The following is a 13789-nucleotide window of genomic DNA, read 5'->3' as shown; positions in this document are numbered from 1 at the left end:
TGACAGATTCTGGATTTCGGTAGAAAGAATCAAAAGGCAGACTATTATTTAAATGTACAGAGACTGAAAGTGCTACACAAAAGGACCAAGGTGTTATTGTGGATGAAAAGCAAAATGTTTGCTTGCAGATGCAGCAAGTAATAAAGGCAGAAAATTAAATTTTGTGTTTCATTGCTGGGTTTGGAATTTAAATATAGGGATGTCTTGTTTCAGTTGTACGGCGGTGCGGGGGGTGGGGGGGTTTGGGGGTGATTGCACCTGACATAATGTATACAGTTTTGGTTTCTGTATTTAAAAAAGGATATATTGGTACTGGAGGATGTTCAAGAGAGATTCATGACACTGATTCCTGAGATGAAGGGGATGGCTTCTCAAGAATGGCTAAACAGGTCAATCCTTTACTCAGAATTTCAGAGAGTGATCATCTTATGGAAACAAAAGATTGTGTGAGTGAGCTTGACAAGGTAGATGTTAAGATGATGATTCCAGGAGTAGGGAATCTCAAACTAGGAGAGATTGTTACAAAATAAGAAAACAATTATTTGAAACTGAATTGTGAAGGAATTTCTTCTCCCAGGAATAGCGAATGTTTGAAACTCTCTACTCAGTGAATTGTGGAGGCTAAATCACAATGCATTTTAAGAGGAGGTAGATATCTGAACAATCAGGGAGTTGAGGGCTATGATGAACTGGCACGATAGAGGAGTTGAAGCCTGGGCAGATCAACCATGATCTTGCTGAATGATGGTTTAGGTTTAAAATGTATTTTTAAAAAATGTACTTATTGTGCACAATACTCCAGATGTGGCCTCTCTAATGCTGTAAAGTTGCCATAGTCGTATGAGGCTGCTTTCTCATTAGAGAGAGACATGATTGGAGGTGGTTTAATCCGACAGTTACCATGCCTTAGGCAAGGTGAGAGGTTAAGGAAGAGAGTCCTTCATGGTAACTTCAGCCAGTGAGGGAATTGAACCTGCGCTGCTGGCATCACTCTGCATCGCAAACCAGCCATCCAACCAACTGAGCTCAACTAAATACAGGGACTTTTGAAAGATTAAAAATAATACAAATCACTATCTCAGCAGCCCTTTACTTTAAAATCCAAGGATGAAGTCCAACAGTACCTGGGGACTCGTCAGTTTTTAGTTCTAATAATTTTCCCACTATCTTTTTGCAGATTAATGTAATTGTATAAAATTCAGCATCACCAACACCCTGTACAGTTGCAACAAGACTTACTTATTTTAAAACTCCAACGCCCTACCAATAAAGCCCAAAAATTCCTTTGCCTTCGTAATTATTTGCTGAAACTGCTTGCTAACTTTTTGTAATTCATGCACAAGAACAGTCTGCACTGTACTTTTATTGGAATCTCTTCCTTTCACTTCCGATTCATAATTATTTCAACGACATTACTGGTAGACTCTACAATGAAGACAGATGCAAAATCTCTGTATAATTCATCTACCATTTCTTTATTGTCCATTATTAATTTACTAGAATCTCGTTCTCTCTCTCTCTCTCTCTCGGACTAAAGTGTACTTATTCCTGAACTTTTTAAAAAACCTATAGAAATCATGTTTTTAAATTATTGGGTAACTTTCCCTCCACCCTAATTTCTCTTTTCATAATATTTTAGTCATTCCTTGCTTTTTTTCCCCAAGGTCCCAAGGGATCCTTCCATATCTGCCACAAATTCACCTGCACCTCCACACACACCATTTACTGCATCCCCACCCCCACTCCGGCCTATAACCCTCACCTTAACCTCCTTCCACCTATTGCATTTCCAACACACTTCCCTCAAGTCCCTCCTCCCTACCTTTTATCTTAGCCTGCTTGGCACACTTTCCTCATTCTTAGACTCTCTATCCCTTGTTTCCATGCTCTGATCATCATATTCCTAATTGCTACACTGATTTGCCTTGCCTTCTTTATTCAATTTATCATATCTTCCCAAACTTGAACCCTTGCCCCTTAAAAAGTCTCTGTTCCTTCCTAGTTTTACATCTTGTCTGAATAGTGGGTTGCAATTGAAGACCATTTCACTTGACCCAATTAATACCAAAGCTTCATGAATTTAAACCTACTTCTTCTAGACTAAACTTCTGCCGCACCAAATAAGCATTTAACTATCGTATTTATCTGACACTAATTTGCTTATAGTTCAGGTAGTAATTCTGACATTAATTTTTGCCATTCTGCTTTCTAATTTAGGAATGTTGGGAAATTCTAAAAATTGCTTTTCAACAAAAACTGAACTCCATTATAAATATCTGAACATAAAATTAATAACTGATACTTAGTTTAAACAAATAAAATGAACCCTTCAAAATTCAAACTTCTTTCAATTTTAAAAACAATCCAACCTTTCTGCAATCAATGCAGCACCTATGCCAAGCTGACAACTCAGCAATAGCTCAAATTTGAAGGCCTATTTGAATGCAAATTGTAGTCCTACTAAGAATTTCTATTTCACTTTCCTCCAACTACCTGTTTTGTGCCTTTTGTCCCCAACATAGAAATAAACACAAAAGAAACATTTTTGCACTCGTTTAAACTAAATTGTGATTAGTTATTTTGCTTTTAGATTGGATTCCCTACAGTATGGAAACAAGCCCTTCAGCCCAACAGGTCCACACTGACTCGCCGAAGAGTAACCCACCCAGACCTATTCCCCTACCCTATATTTACCCCTGACTAATGCACCTAACACTATGGGCAATTTAGTATGGCCAATTCATTGGGCCTGCACATCGTTGGATTGTGGAAGGAAACTGGCGTACCTGGAGTAAACCCAAGCAGACACAGAGAATGTGCAAACTCCACACAGACAGTTGCCCGAGGCGGGAATCGAACCCGTGTCACTGGCACTGTGAGGCAGCAGTGCTAACCACTGAGCCGCTGTGCCGCCCATTTTAATTTTAGAATACCAATAACAGACAGTATTTGGTGCATAGCAAGGAGGTAAAGCATAATTGCCAGGTAGGACAGTGAAATAAAACAAGACAGAACACTTAATATTGTTTATACGTGTTAAGGTAATCCACAAGATAAACAGCTTTTCATAAGCAATGTTTGTCAAATCTCAAATCTGGGCTGCAGCAGTGACCCAGAGTCAGAGGATGTACAGCACAGAAACAGACCCTTCAGTCCAACTTGTCCATGTGACCAGATATCCTAAAATAATCTAGTCGCATTTGCCAGCATTTGGCTCATATCCCTCTGAACCCTTCCTATTCATATACCCATTCAGATACTTTGTAAAATGTTGTTATTGTACTCAAACGGTTCCACAAATAATTATAATTACTAACAACTTATGTTTATATTCATACTTACAGCTCCTGATGAATGCTTTCCCCAAATGAAACAATTTAGGACAAAACACAATCCAAATACAATGCTGGGATAGAGAGTAGCCGTCTATAAAGGAGAAAAACAATGTTGAGGAGCAAAATACAGATAGAGTAAATTCTGTAGACCCCATTATTTATTTGAGGCAGTTTAGCACAGAACAACACTAGCGGTGGAACACATTACCCAGTTCACTAAGTTAAATGACCAAAGCTTGCGTCAGTGGACTGTTCTTCTAAAAGTCAATTAGATTTCATGCATTAATCTTCCCCTGAGAAGCAGGGTAAATAAAAGATTGTATAATAGTGGTGTATGTAATTTCTTACTAAGTACCTAGAGACATTCGAGATCCAATAAAAACCACATGCTGATACCAGATTATGGATTTTGAGTCACACAAGGCAACATCTAACTGAGTTGACCACGAAGACACAAACCATCTCATGAAACAGAAAGGTGCTAAGATCTCTGGCTGATTAGCTAAATCTGATAAGTCAAAGTTGCTAAACATTTTTCTGTAGAACACTGCGCAAAAATATTACTCAAAAATAGCTTATTGACATTGCAGGCTTACATTTACGACTCTAATCACTTGAATAACTCTCAAAAGTAAACTCTGTCCAGATAATTTCAGTTATTTTAGATTCCATTGGAGTAAGTAATGACAAACAACTGAAGTAATTTGGGATATTTCTGATGAAAGTCTTCATGGAAAAGGATTTTGAGGTTTATGTTACCTTTAAATGTGTGGCGATAAAGGCAATGTAGCTCCGATACATTATTTAAAAAGTACCAAGACAAAAAAAGTGGTCAAAATGCTAGTAAGCTTAAAGGAGTGACCTAAAGTCAAAACTCAACCTTATAAGCAGAATTCATCATTTAAAACTTTGCAATGCATCAGTTTCATTCTGAAATTCTCTATAGTCAACATGCCAAATGCATCTCTGACCACATGGTCTAAAGAGTCAATTATAGGGACACCCTCCACACATTTGCCAAATGGCCTCCATGCCCATTGCATATTATGAAAACTGGTTCAAAATCTCAAAAGATGTGAGATAACATATTAACTAAAATTTTGAGAGACTGGGTTAACAGCAGAACACAGACTACAATACTGTATCCTGACATACTGCTGAACTCATGAAAAGCAGCAATGCTCAGAGGCAACACACATATCTATCCCCTAATTGTTACAGTGGCTTTGAAGGATACACTGAATTAGGACTGAATGATGGTTAAAAAAGGATATCCTTTTCAAATTAAATTTTGATGAAATAAGCCAATATTTACTTGGTTGACAAGATTACTTACACAAAAAGCACCTTTCCTCCATCGGTGGCCTTTGAGAGTACGGTACAGACGGCCTGCAAAATAACCACCAAACAGCCTGAAAAAAAAATTTTCCGTAAGATTGACTGAGTAAGAGGAGTGTTGGACTAAATATTTTCTAAATACAGTCTCACAACCTGGAAAAACTGAGTCTTACTGTGCATGAATATTAGAATTTTGTTGTCTCTAGAGATATCCATTTAAAGCCATTCCTTGAAAGAATGGAGTTTGCCATGGTGATCTGGAGTTTTGAAATAATTGAATCACAATGTCATGGACAAAACTTGGTCCTTCAACTCTGTCAATAGTTTTCTTTTTATGAATCACCAACTTAATTCAAGTATTCTTTAATATTACCAATTTTCAAGTTTGCAACATCTCCAATCCAGAAAATGCTCAGTCAGAAACATTAATTATACCTGAAAATGCTTTAAACAGACCCACCTCATTGCTCAACATTAGTAGTGTGTTTTGGGAGTGAAAACATGGAGGATATAGCTGAATAAGTAAAACAATTTGTATTGCTGCTTTATAATATTTTACCATTCAGGTTAATATTTATATCCATAATGTTTTCAGATTCACAGACTTGTGGTTAGACATTCCAATGCCACCCTATGTGATAATCCAGAAAATTCCAAAACCGAGAAACTACTTAGTCGCAAGCATTCTTTGAAATTTACAAGAAGACCATTATGAATGCACGGAGAGAGAGCTGGCTAAAGTGAACTTGCAAATTAGCTTAAATGATAGATCAATATAGGTCTGCAGCGGCAGAAACGTAAGTGGATATTTTAGAATGTGCAGAATGGATACATTTCAATCAGTAAGATGAACACAAAGGGATGGACCCACCATATCTGGTTAACTAGAAGTGAAGATAGGTCAGTGGACAGATCAGAAGATTGGACAGAATATAAAAAGCAGCAAAGAATGACCAAAAAATTAAAAGGAGTGAAAAATGTAAGAAAAAATAGAAATATAAAAACAGTAGGAGCTTCTATTAAATATGAAATATGTTTGGGATACAAGAAACATTTTAAAAGCAGTAATCAATTAGATCATGGAAGGGAGGGTGGAACTTAGAAAAAACACAATTACCAAAGTGGAATGGAATAAATTGTTGAAGTTGCAGGCTGATGAATTTCAACCTGAGAGCTTAGAAGAAGAGGCTAGTAATATAGTTGATGCATTGATTTTAATTCTCCAAAAATCAAGATCTTGGGATGGATCCATTAGGAAGATAGAGAAGTTAACTCCTTTATTCAAAAAAGGAGGACATTTAGGAGGAAAGTACAGGACAGCTGAACATCTGTCACAGGAAAATGTTGGAAGCCATTGAAAAAAGAAGTTACAGCAAGACTTTTGGGCAAGTTCAAAGTAATAAGGCAAAGTTACGATGGTTTAGTGAAAAGGAAGTCATGCTTGCCCATTCTAATAGTGTTCTTTCCAGAGGTAACATATTTCAGCTCAAAGGAGAATCAGCGGATGTACTTCAATTTCTACAAAACATCCGAAAAGGTGACACTTCAATAGGTGCCCGTGGAAAATAAAAACTGTGTAGAGACAGAAAAGATTGGTTGTCTAATAGGAGTAAACGGTAGGTGTAAATGAACTGTTTTTTAATTGGCAAAATGTAACAAATGGTATGCCAAACAAATTGTTGCGGGGGCTGCAACTGTTTACAATTTATACAAATGATTTCAATGAAGGCATAAAATGCATGGTTGCCTAAGTTGCCGCTGACGAAACAATGCAGGAAAGTAAGTTATGAAGAGGACACAGGAGTAACAAAAAGATTATGTGGCGGCAAATGGAGTGTAATTTGAGAAAATGTGAAATAGTCCATTTTATCAGGAAAAATTTAGTATATGATCTAAGTGATGAGAGATTGCAAAGCTGAGTTGCAGAAGGATTGGGTTGTCCTTCTACATGAATTACAAAGGTTAATATGCCGGTGCAGCAAGTAAATACATGTTAGCATTTATCATGAGGGGAATTGAACACAAAAGTAGTGAGGTTATGCTTCAACTGGTGAGAAAGCATATGGAGAACTGTGCACAGTATTGGTCAGCTTATTTAAGGTAGTCTGTAAATGATTTGGAAACAGTTAATACCTGGAAGGGACAGGTTGTCTTATGAGGAAGGGATGATCAGGCGAGCCTTGTACACGATGGAGTTTAGAAGAGTAGGAGGCGACTTGACAGAGACATATAAAATCCTGAGAGGTTTTGACAGATGCAGAGAGAATGTTTCTTCTTATGGGAGAATCTAGAACTAGGGTTCATTTACAACTGGAGATTAGGTGGGTTTTTGTTTTGCTGAGGATTCAGTGTCTTTGGAACTTTTTTTCCTGAAAAGAGATGGAAGCACAGTCCTTGAATTTTTTTTAAGCAGGAGTAGACTACTGTTAAACAATGGGTTGACAAGTTATCAGGTAGCTGGAAATGTGGATTTGAAGATCACCATAATCTTATTGAATGGCTGGTTTCTGTTTTGTATGTTCATATGTATTTTTTGACAGCGAATTCCAACTGCTATATAATTTTACCACTCACTTAATTTGGTTTTATCCTTTAGAATGTCCCATACCCATCTACATAATATTGTTCCTGTCAAGTCAACTTGTAAATCCACATGCAATACCCTCAATTCCTTCATTCAAGTCATTATTATTTATATCAAGAAGTCGAGACCCTAGTCCAAATCTATGGGTACGCTACATTCAGAAGGCGTCAAAACTCACTGTTGTACAACCAGTTGTCAACTGATAGCCTAAGCAATTTGTTTGCATGGCATCTTATTACATGCCTCTAGGGATTCACATTGCCAAATTCCAGGCACACGCCTTGTCAATCTTGATAGTAACATCAAAGAATTCAACAAAATGAATCAAACAATATGAAATGCAACTAGAGTGGTCTTAATTTTCCTTTAAACCTGACCTTGAACCATGCTTGTTAGTGGGCGGCACGATGGCACAGTGGTTAGCACTGCTGCCTCACAGCGCCAGAGACCCGGGTTCAATTCCCGCCTCAGGCGACTGACTGTGTGGAGTTTGCACATTCTCCCCGTGTCTGCGTGGGTTTCCTCCATGTGCTCCGGTTTCCTCCCACAGTCCAAAGATGTGCAGGTCAGGTGAATTGGCCATGCTAAATTGCCCGTTGTGTTAGGTAATAAGGGGTAAATGTAGGGGAATGGGTGGGTGGCGGGTCGGTGCGGACTTGTTGGGCCGAAGGGCCTGTTTCCACACTGTAAGTAATCTAATCTAATCTTGTTTAACAAATCACAAACCTAGGTCCCTTCAATGGAGGCCAAGAGCATTATATATTTGAAGAAGTTATTCACAATGAGCTTTATGATGGCACATGCTGCTATTAAACTCAGCTAAGGTCATGTAATTCCAATAATTGAATAAAATGCAGGTTCGCCTCATGAGTATCAGTAACAAAAGGACTCACGGCAAGCTGACTTTTTTCAAGCTGGTAGCCCATTTAACAATCAAATTTGAAGACAACCTTAATGAGACATCAATCTAAACCAGTCAACTGTCAACATGAAAATGATTGAACATGTTCAGCATCTGAACCCTGCATCAATAGTTTTCTCTCACTGTATTGGTAATAGAACTGTTAAAGATGGGAGAAAAAGTTTTGATCTACTTTTGGAGCAAAACGTGACATATGTATAAGTCAATGGAATGGGCGAAGTGAAAATAAAGACAGCGAACACAATTGTCTGGTGTTCATATGATGCCAATGGCTGATCCAATGGTTGAGGCCATCTTTGAATGATAATCTGTTAATTTTGTAGGTGGAGTATGAACAAATGGAAAACATTCTCATCCTTGAATTTCACACATTTTTAAAAAATCAATTAACATACCCCATGAACATGAACAGGAAACAAGCAGTTGTCATCAGTGCTCCTCTACTAGATGGTGACAGCATTCCTAACATGGCAACAACTGAAAATAAAATCATATGTAACATTAGAAAAGGATCTAAAAAAAATACAGCTATCATATTTTAAAGAAGAAATATGATGGCAAATACTCACTGATTACAATGAGGATCATGCAAAACAACTGGATCCCAGATCCTAAGAGAGAGCTGAGAATCATAGGATACTGAGGTGGCCTGAACACATCACCATGGACAAGTTTCCAACCAGATTCTTCCATCGTGTCTTCCTACAAGCATTAAATTTACAAATCTATGATGATTGAGCTTCAACTAAAAATGTCACTTTGCCCATTACTTTCATATTCTTCGTTACTACCCAGTGCTTAAGACAAGCCTTTCAAGAAAGCAAACAGGCCAGTTTCCCTGTTTCCTCATTAAGAGTCAGCTCAGCAACATTTATGAATTTCTATTTAAATTTTAAAATGAATTTTTAAAATATGCCATTGCATTTACCATTTCCCTTTTAGGCTCAGTTTCTACTAGGGCTACGAAGGTTTTGACCTCAACTCAGCCTTCGTCAAACAACAGAAGTCATCTCCTGAGGGTACACAGAGAGTGACCACCTTGACTTCAAGGCCACATTCCTCACAGTATGACATGAAAGAGCCTTAGAAGTCCAATTAAACTAGGGTTAATACAAATCAGGGAAGATACTGTTGGTCAGTGTTGTATCTAACACAAAAGATAAACGGTTGTGGTTGTTGGAGGCTAACAATCTTAGCTTAAAGACATCGCTAAAAGAGTTTGAGAGTAGATCATTTTAGGTGACTTTCAGATGTGTAATGACGTAGCTCTGGAGCAGATGGGATATGAACCTGGGCATTCGGACTTACACGCAGGACAGTGTCACCATGTCACAAGTGTCCTAATTCCTCAGGTTAGTATACAAGGCACAAACATTTTCAGCTGCTTCATCAATGACCTACCATCTATCCTAAGAGTATCTATTGCAATGTCAAAAGCAGAGATATTCATGGCTGATTGCACACCATTCAACACTATTTTTAACTCCTCAGATAATGATGCAGCCCATGTCTAAACACAGTAAGACCTGGACGATATCAAGGCTCAAGTTGACAAGTGGCAAATGGCAAATGGCATTCACGCCACAGAAATATCAGGCAATGACCATATTGAAAAAGAAAGAATCCAACTGACATCCTTGACATTTAGTGACATGGGCATAATTGAATTCCCACTATCAAAAGTCTGGAGGTTACTACTGTTGAGAACTGAACGAACTATTTAAATACTGTGGCTACTGTATTCGGTCAGAGACTCGCAATCCTCCTGACACTTCAAGATCTGTCCATAATCTACAAGACAATCTCAGGAGTGTGATGGAATACTGCTCACTTGTCTGGATTAGTGGAATGCCAAAAACACTCAAGCAGCTTGACACCATCCAGGACAAAACAGCCTGCATGATTGGCACTATATCCACAAACATCCATTCCTTCCATCACTGCATAAATTAAGCACTATGTATATTCTACAAGGTTAACAACAATAATTCACCAGGACTCCTCAGACAGCACCTTCCAAACCTTCAACTACTATCAGCTAAAAAGACAATGGCACCAGATACATGGGAACACTACCACCTGCAAGTTCCCTGTAAGCCTCACCATCCTGGCTTGGAAATACACCTCATTCTTACAGTGTCACTGAGTCAAAGTCCTGGATCTCCTTCCTTAACAACATCAGGAGTATACCTAAATAAAATGCACAACAGCGGTTCAAGGCAGCAACGCACTCCCACCTTCTCAACAACGTGGGATTAGCAATAAAGGCTAGACCAGCCATCGAAGCCCCAGCCCACTTTTTTTATGGTATAGGCTTGATGAGTCAAAGGGCCTTTTCTGTACTGTAAGGTTCTATGAATGAATTAAAAATGCAAAATCCATGTCTTTGATGATCATTTTTGAACTCAGTGTAAAGTGGTGAGAAGATACAACTTTCACTTTCGTTATCAAGCATTTAGTCATTGTATCAAGATGAATAGTGACTATTCTCTTTATTCAGAGGTACTTTTATTCCAACATTGGGGCTATGTGCCATGCACTCACTCGTGCTTTCTCACTCTTTCCACATATCAGCTACGTCCACTAAATGTCTTTCACATAAAGGAACAATTAGACCAAATGAAATCTGCAATCCGTGTGCCTCAACAAGGTACGAATAAAGTCAGGGTCAGAGATGTACAACACAGAAACAGACCCTTTGGTCCAATTTGTCCACACTGACCAGATATCCCAACCCAAACGAGTCCCACCTGCCAGCACCCGGCCCATATCCCTCCAACCCTTCCTATTCATATACCATTCAGATGCCTCTTAAATGTTGCAATTGTACCAGCCTCCACCACTTCCTCTTGCAGCTCATTCCATACACGTACCACCCTCTGCGTGAAAACGTTGCCCCTTAGGTCTCTTTTATATCTTTCCACTCTCACTCTAAACAGATGCCCTCTAGTTCTGGACTCCTCCATCCCAGGGAAAAGACTTTGTTTATCCTATCCATGCCCCTCATGATTTTATAAACCTCTATAAGGCCACCCCTCAGCCTGTGACACTCCAGGGAAAACAGCCCTAGTCTATTCAACCTCTCCCTATAGCTCAAATCCTCCAACCCTGGCAACATCTTTTCTGAACCCATTCAAGTTTCACAACATCTTTCAGATAGGAAGGAGACCAGAACTGCATGCAATATTCCAAGAGTGGCCCAACCACTGTCCTGTACAGCGTAGGCCCTAAAAGTGAACGATGACTGAGTGAACATTTCAAATGCAGATTCTTGATTTCCTCTTTACAGCATAAATGGAATAAGTGACAACTTGAGATAGACTGAATTTAAAAGGACATTGACAAGAGAAACAAAAGCACTAAAAAAAAAAAATCACTGAAAGAGACAAAATAGCTCAAGGGTCTAAATAAACTACAAATTATATTGAATCACCTAATTAAGAGAAAATACCTTAGTTGCTACAACTTTGAAGTATGAGAGAATGCAATTCATTGCGTTTGGAAATCTAATCTTGGACCATAAAGTCCTTTCCCTGAACTTCAATTCTTAGTAAGAGCAAATCCTCAAAAAAATTCAAACTAACATTTGTTTTAACAAGTTTAAGTTAAATTCATAGGAGTAAAGCAAGTTGATATCCTGAGACATTGCTCAGAAATAGTTGAGAGCTGGAAGGGTAATTCATTATTTATGGGTGCAATGCTACACCATAAACATCTTGCAGGTGCTTCTTAGCAGATTAGTTACATGGTGAGTAAATCTCAAATGCAATAGGTAATTGGATTTGCTTTTTTAAAAAATATTAAGCAGTATCATGATGTTCTAGTCTAGAATTTTAAATGCTTCTCACAAGAAAATTAAACTAAATTTACCACTGCCACTACCCTCTGAAAAGAAAAGTTACACCAATGAGGAAATGAATATGTAAATAAATCACAGCACCCAAAGCTGTCAAAGCAACTTTCTCCATTCAGAACTGCAGATTACAACATGGCTACCAAAGTTCCTCTCAACTGATGGGTGCACAGAAACCTGGAATGTAATGGGCACAATTAGCAGACTATATACACAACAAAGAAAAACTAAAGGCAACACTGAAACAGATTAAAAGTCAGGAAATACATAGCCCATTCCAAAGCACAGTAGGACAAACAGGGCTTATGAAGTCAGAAGTCACATCACATCAGGTTGTAGTCCAACAGGTTTATTCGAAATCACAAGCTTTCAGAGTTGCTCCTGATGAAGGAGCAGTGCTCTGAAATCTTGTGATTTCAAATAAGCCTTTTGGACTATAACCTGGTGTCCTGTGACTTCTGACTTCATCCACCCCAGTCCAACACCGGCACTTCCACATCAGGGTTTACATATACAGTCCAGTTAACTTGCAAGATGACCCCAAAAATATTATGACCAAAGACAAAATTAAATAAATGGGAGCTTAAGAGTAAAGAGCAAAACAGAGTTATTTTAGCTGCTAGAAAACAGGATTGATGACTTGCTTGGTTTTGTTTTATTTTCAAAACTAAATATGCCATAATGTGGATATTTGTTATAAAGTTGACCTGTGCAATTCTTAGTGGGGAGGTGGTGTTTGAGGAACAACATGGATACTGAAATAACTTTCAACAACTGTAGTAGGAAGTGAAGTGCCTAGTTATGTTTATTAATTGTCTAAGCAAAGTATGTTAATGAGAATATTTTGAACCTTAGATTTTTTTTTGCTTCAGCTGCAGCATATCAGGTGGAAAATTTTCATACAGGTGAATAAATTATTTGGTACTTCCCGCACCCTGCCACTCCAAGGGCATAACTGAAAAGTTAATCAAGTTGTCCAGGAAGAAAGAAATGTCCCATAAATTGCCAACAGCTCATGTGTTAAATACCCTTATTCCCAAGTCATTTAATTCACAGTCAAACATACATACAATGTCATCTTCTCTGTTATAGTTTGCAATGTCCTTCCTGAGAGTTCGAATGATTATCATGCTAAGAATTCCTGAGAGAAAGAAAGAAGTTTCAAAATTAGGTTTTCAAAACTGAAAGGTGAAGAATGTCATCATTTTCAAATTGTTAAGCTATAACTTCTAAATTTAACTCAGCCACCATCTCAAGGCATCGACTAAAGGACAAAAAATGTTTGCCCTTAAGAATATGTAAAACATTATGCCTAAATAACAGCAAAACTAGCTTTCAGAAATATTCCTTTAAGAATTATCCCAGTACAGGAGAAAAAAACATAACGGAGCATGAAACAGATCACTTAATTTTGATGCTGAAACCAAGGATTCAAAACACTGGTACACCACTGGAACCAGGTCTGACTGTGCCTCCTTTCTCACTAGATTGAAAAACTACTGCTGTGAAATATTGTCCTAAACATACTCTAGAAACAGGACAGGACAGGGTTCTGTCCAGGACAGAACCCCACTGGTCCTCACCTACCACCCCACTAACCTCCATGTACAGCGCATCATCCGCCGTCATTTCCGCCCCTCCAAACGGACCCCACCACCAAGGATATATTTCCCCCCCCTATCAGCATTCCGTAAAGACCACTCCCTCCGTGACTCCCTCGTCAGATCCACACCCCCCCACCAACCCAACCTCCACTC

The 13789-nt window shown here is 38.4% G+C and overlaps 1 protein-coding gene across 2 annotated transcripts in view; it reads right to left on the bottom strand.

Annotated features, from left to right (window-relative positions):
* tm9sf4 (transmembrane 9 superfamily protein member 4) overlaps positions 1 to 13789 on the bottom strand; it is a 46996-nt gene that overhangs the window by 8989 nt on the left and 24218 nt on the right. For both annotated transcript variants that reach the window (XM_043710501.1, XM_043710500.1), the window contains exons 9-13: positions 13103 to 13173; positions 8749 to 8881; positions 8575 to 8656; positions 4672 to 4747; positions 3343 to 3426 (exon numbers count right to left, since the gene is read on the bottom strand). In XM_043710501.1, the coding sequence (XP_043566436.1) occupies positions 3343 to 3426; positions 4672 to 4747; positions 8575 to 8656; positions 8749 to 8881; positions 13103 to 13173 (446 nt within the window). The remainder of the gene's footprint in view (positions 1 to 3342; positions 3427 to 4671; positions 4748 to 8574; positions 8657 to 8748; positions 8882 to 13102; positions 13174 to 13789) is intronic.

This window comes from Chiloscyllium plagiosum, chromosome 20, assembly GCF_004010195.1.
Source record: "Chiloscyllium plagiosum isolate BGI_BamShark_2017 chromosome 20, ASM401019v2, whole genome shotgun sequence".
Taxonomy (NCBI): Eukaryota; Metazoa; Chordata; class Chondrichthyes; order Orectolobiformes; family Hemiscylliidae; genus Chiloscyllium; species Chiloscyllium plagiosum.
Note: the sequence above shows the minus strand (reverse complement) of the source record. Positions and strands in the feature narration are given on the sequence as shown.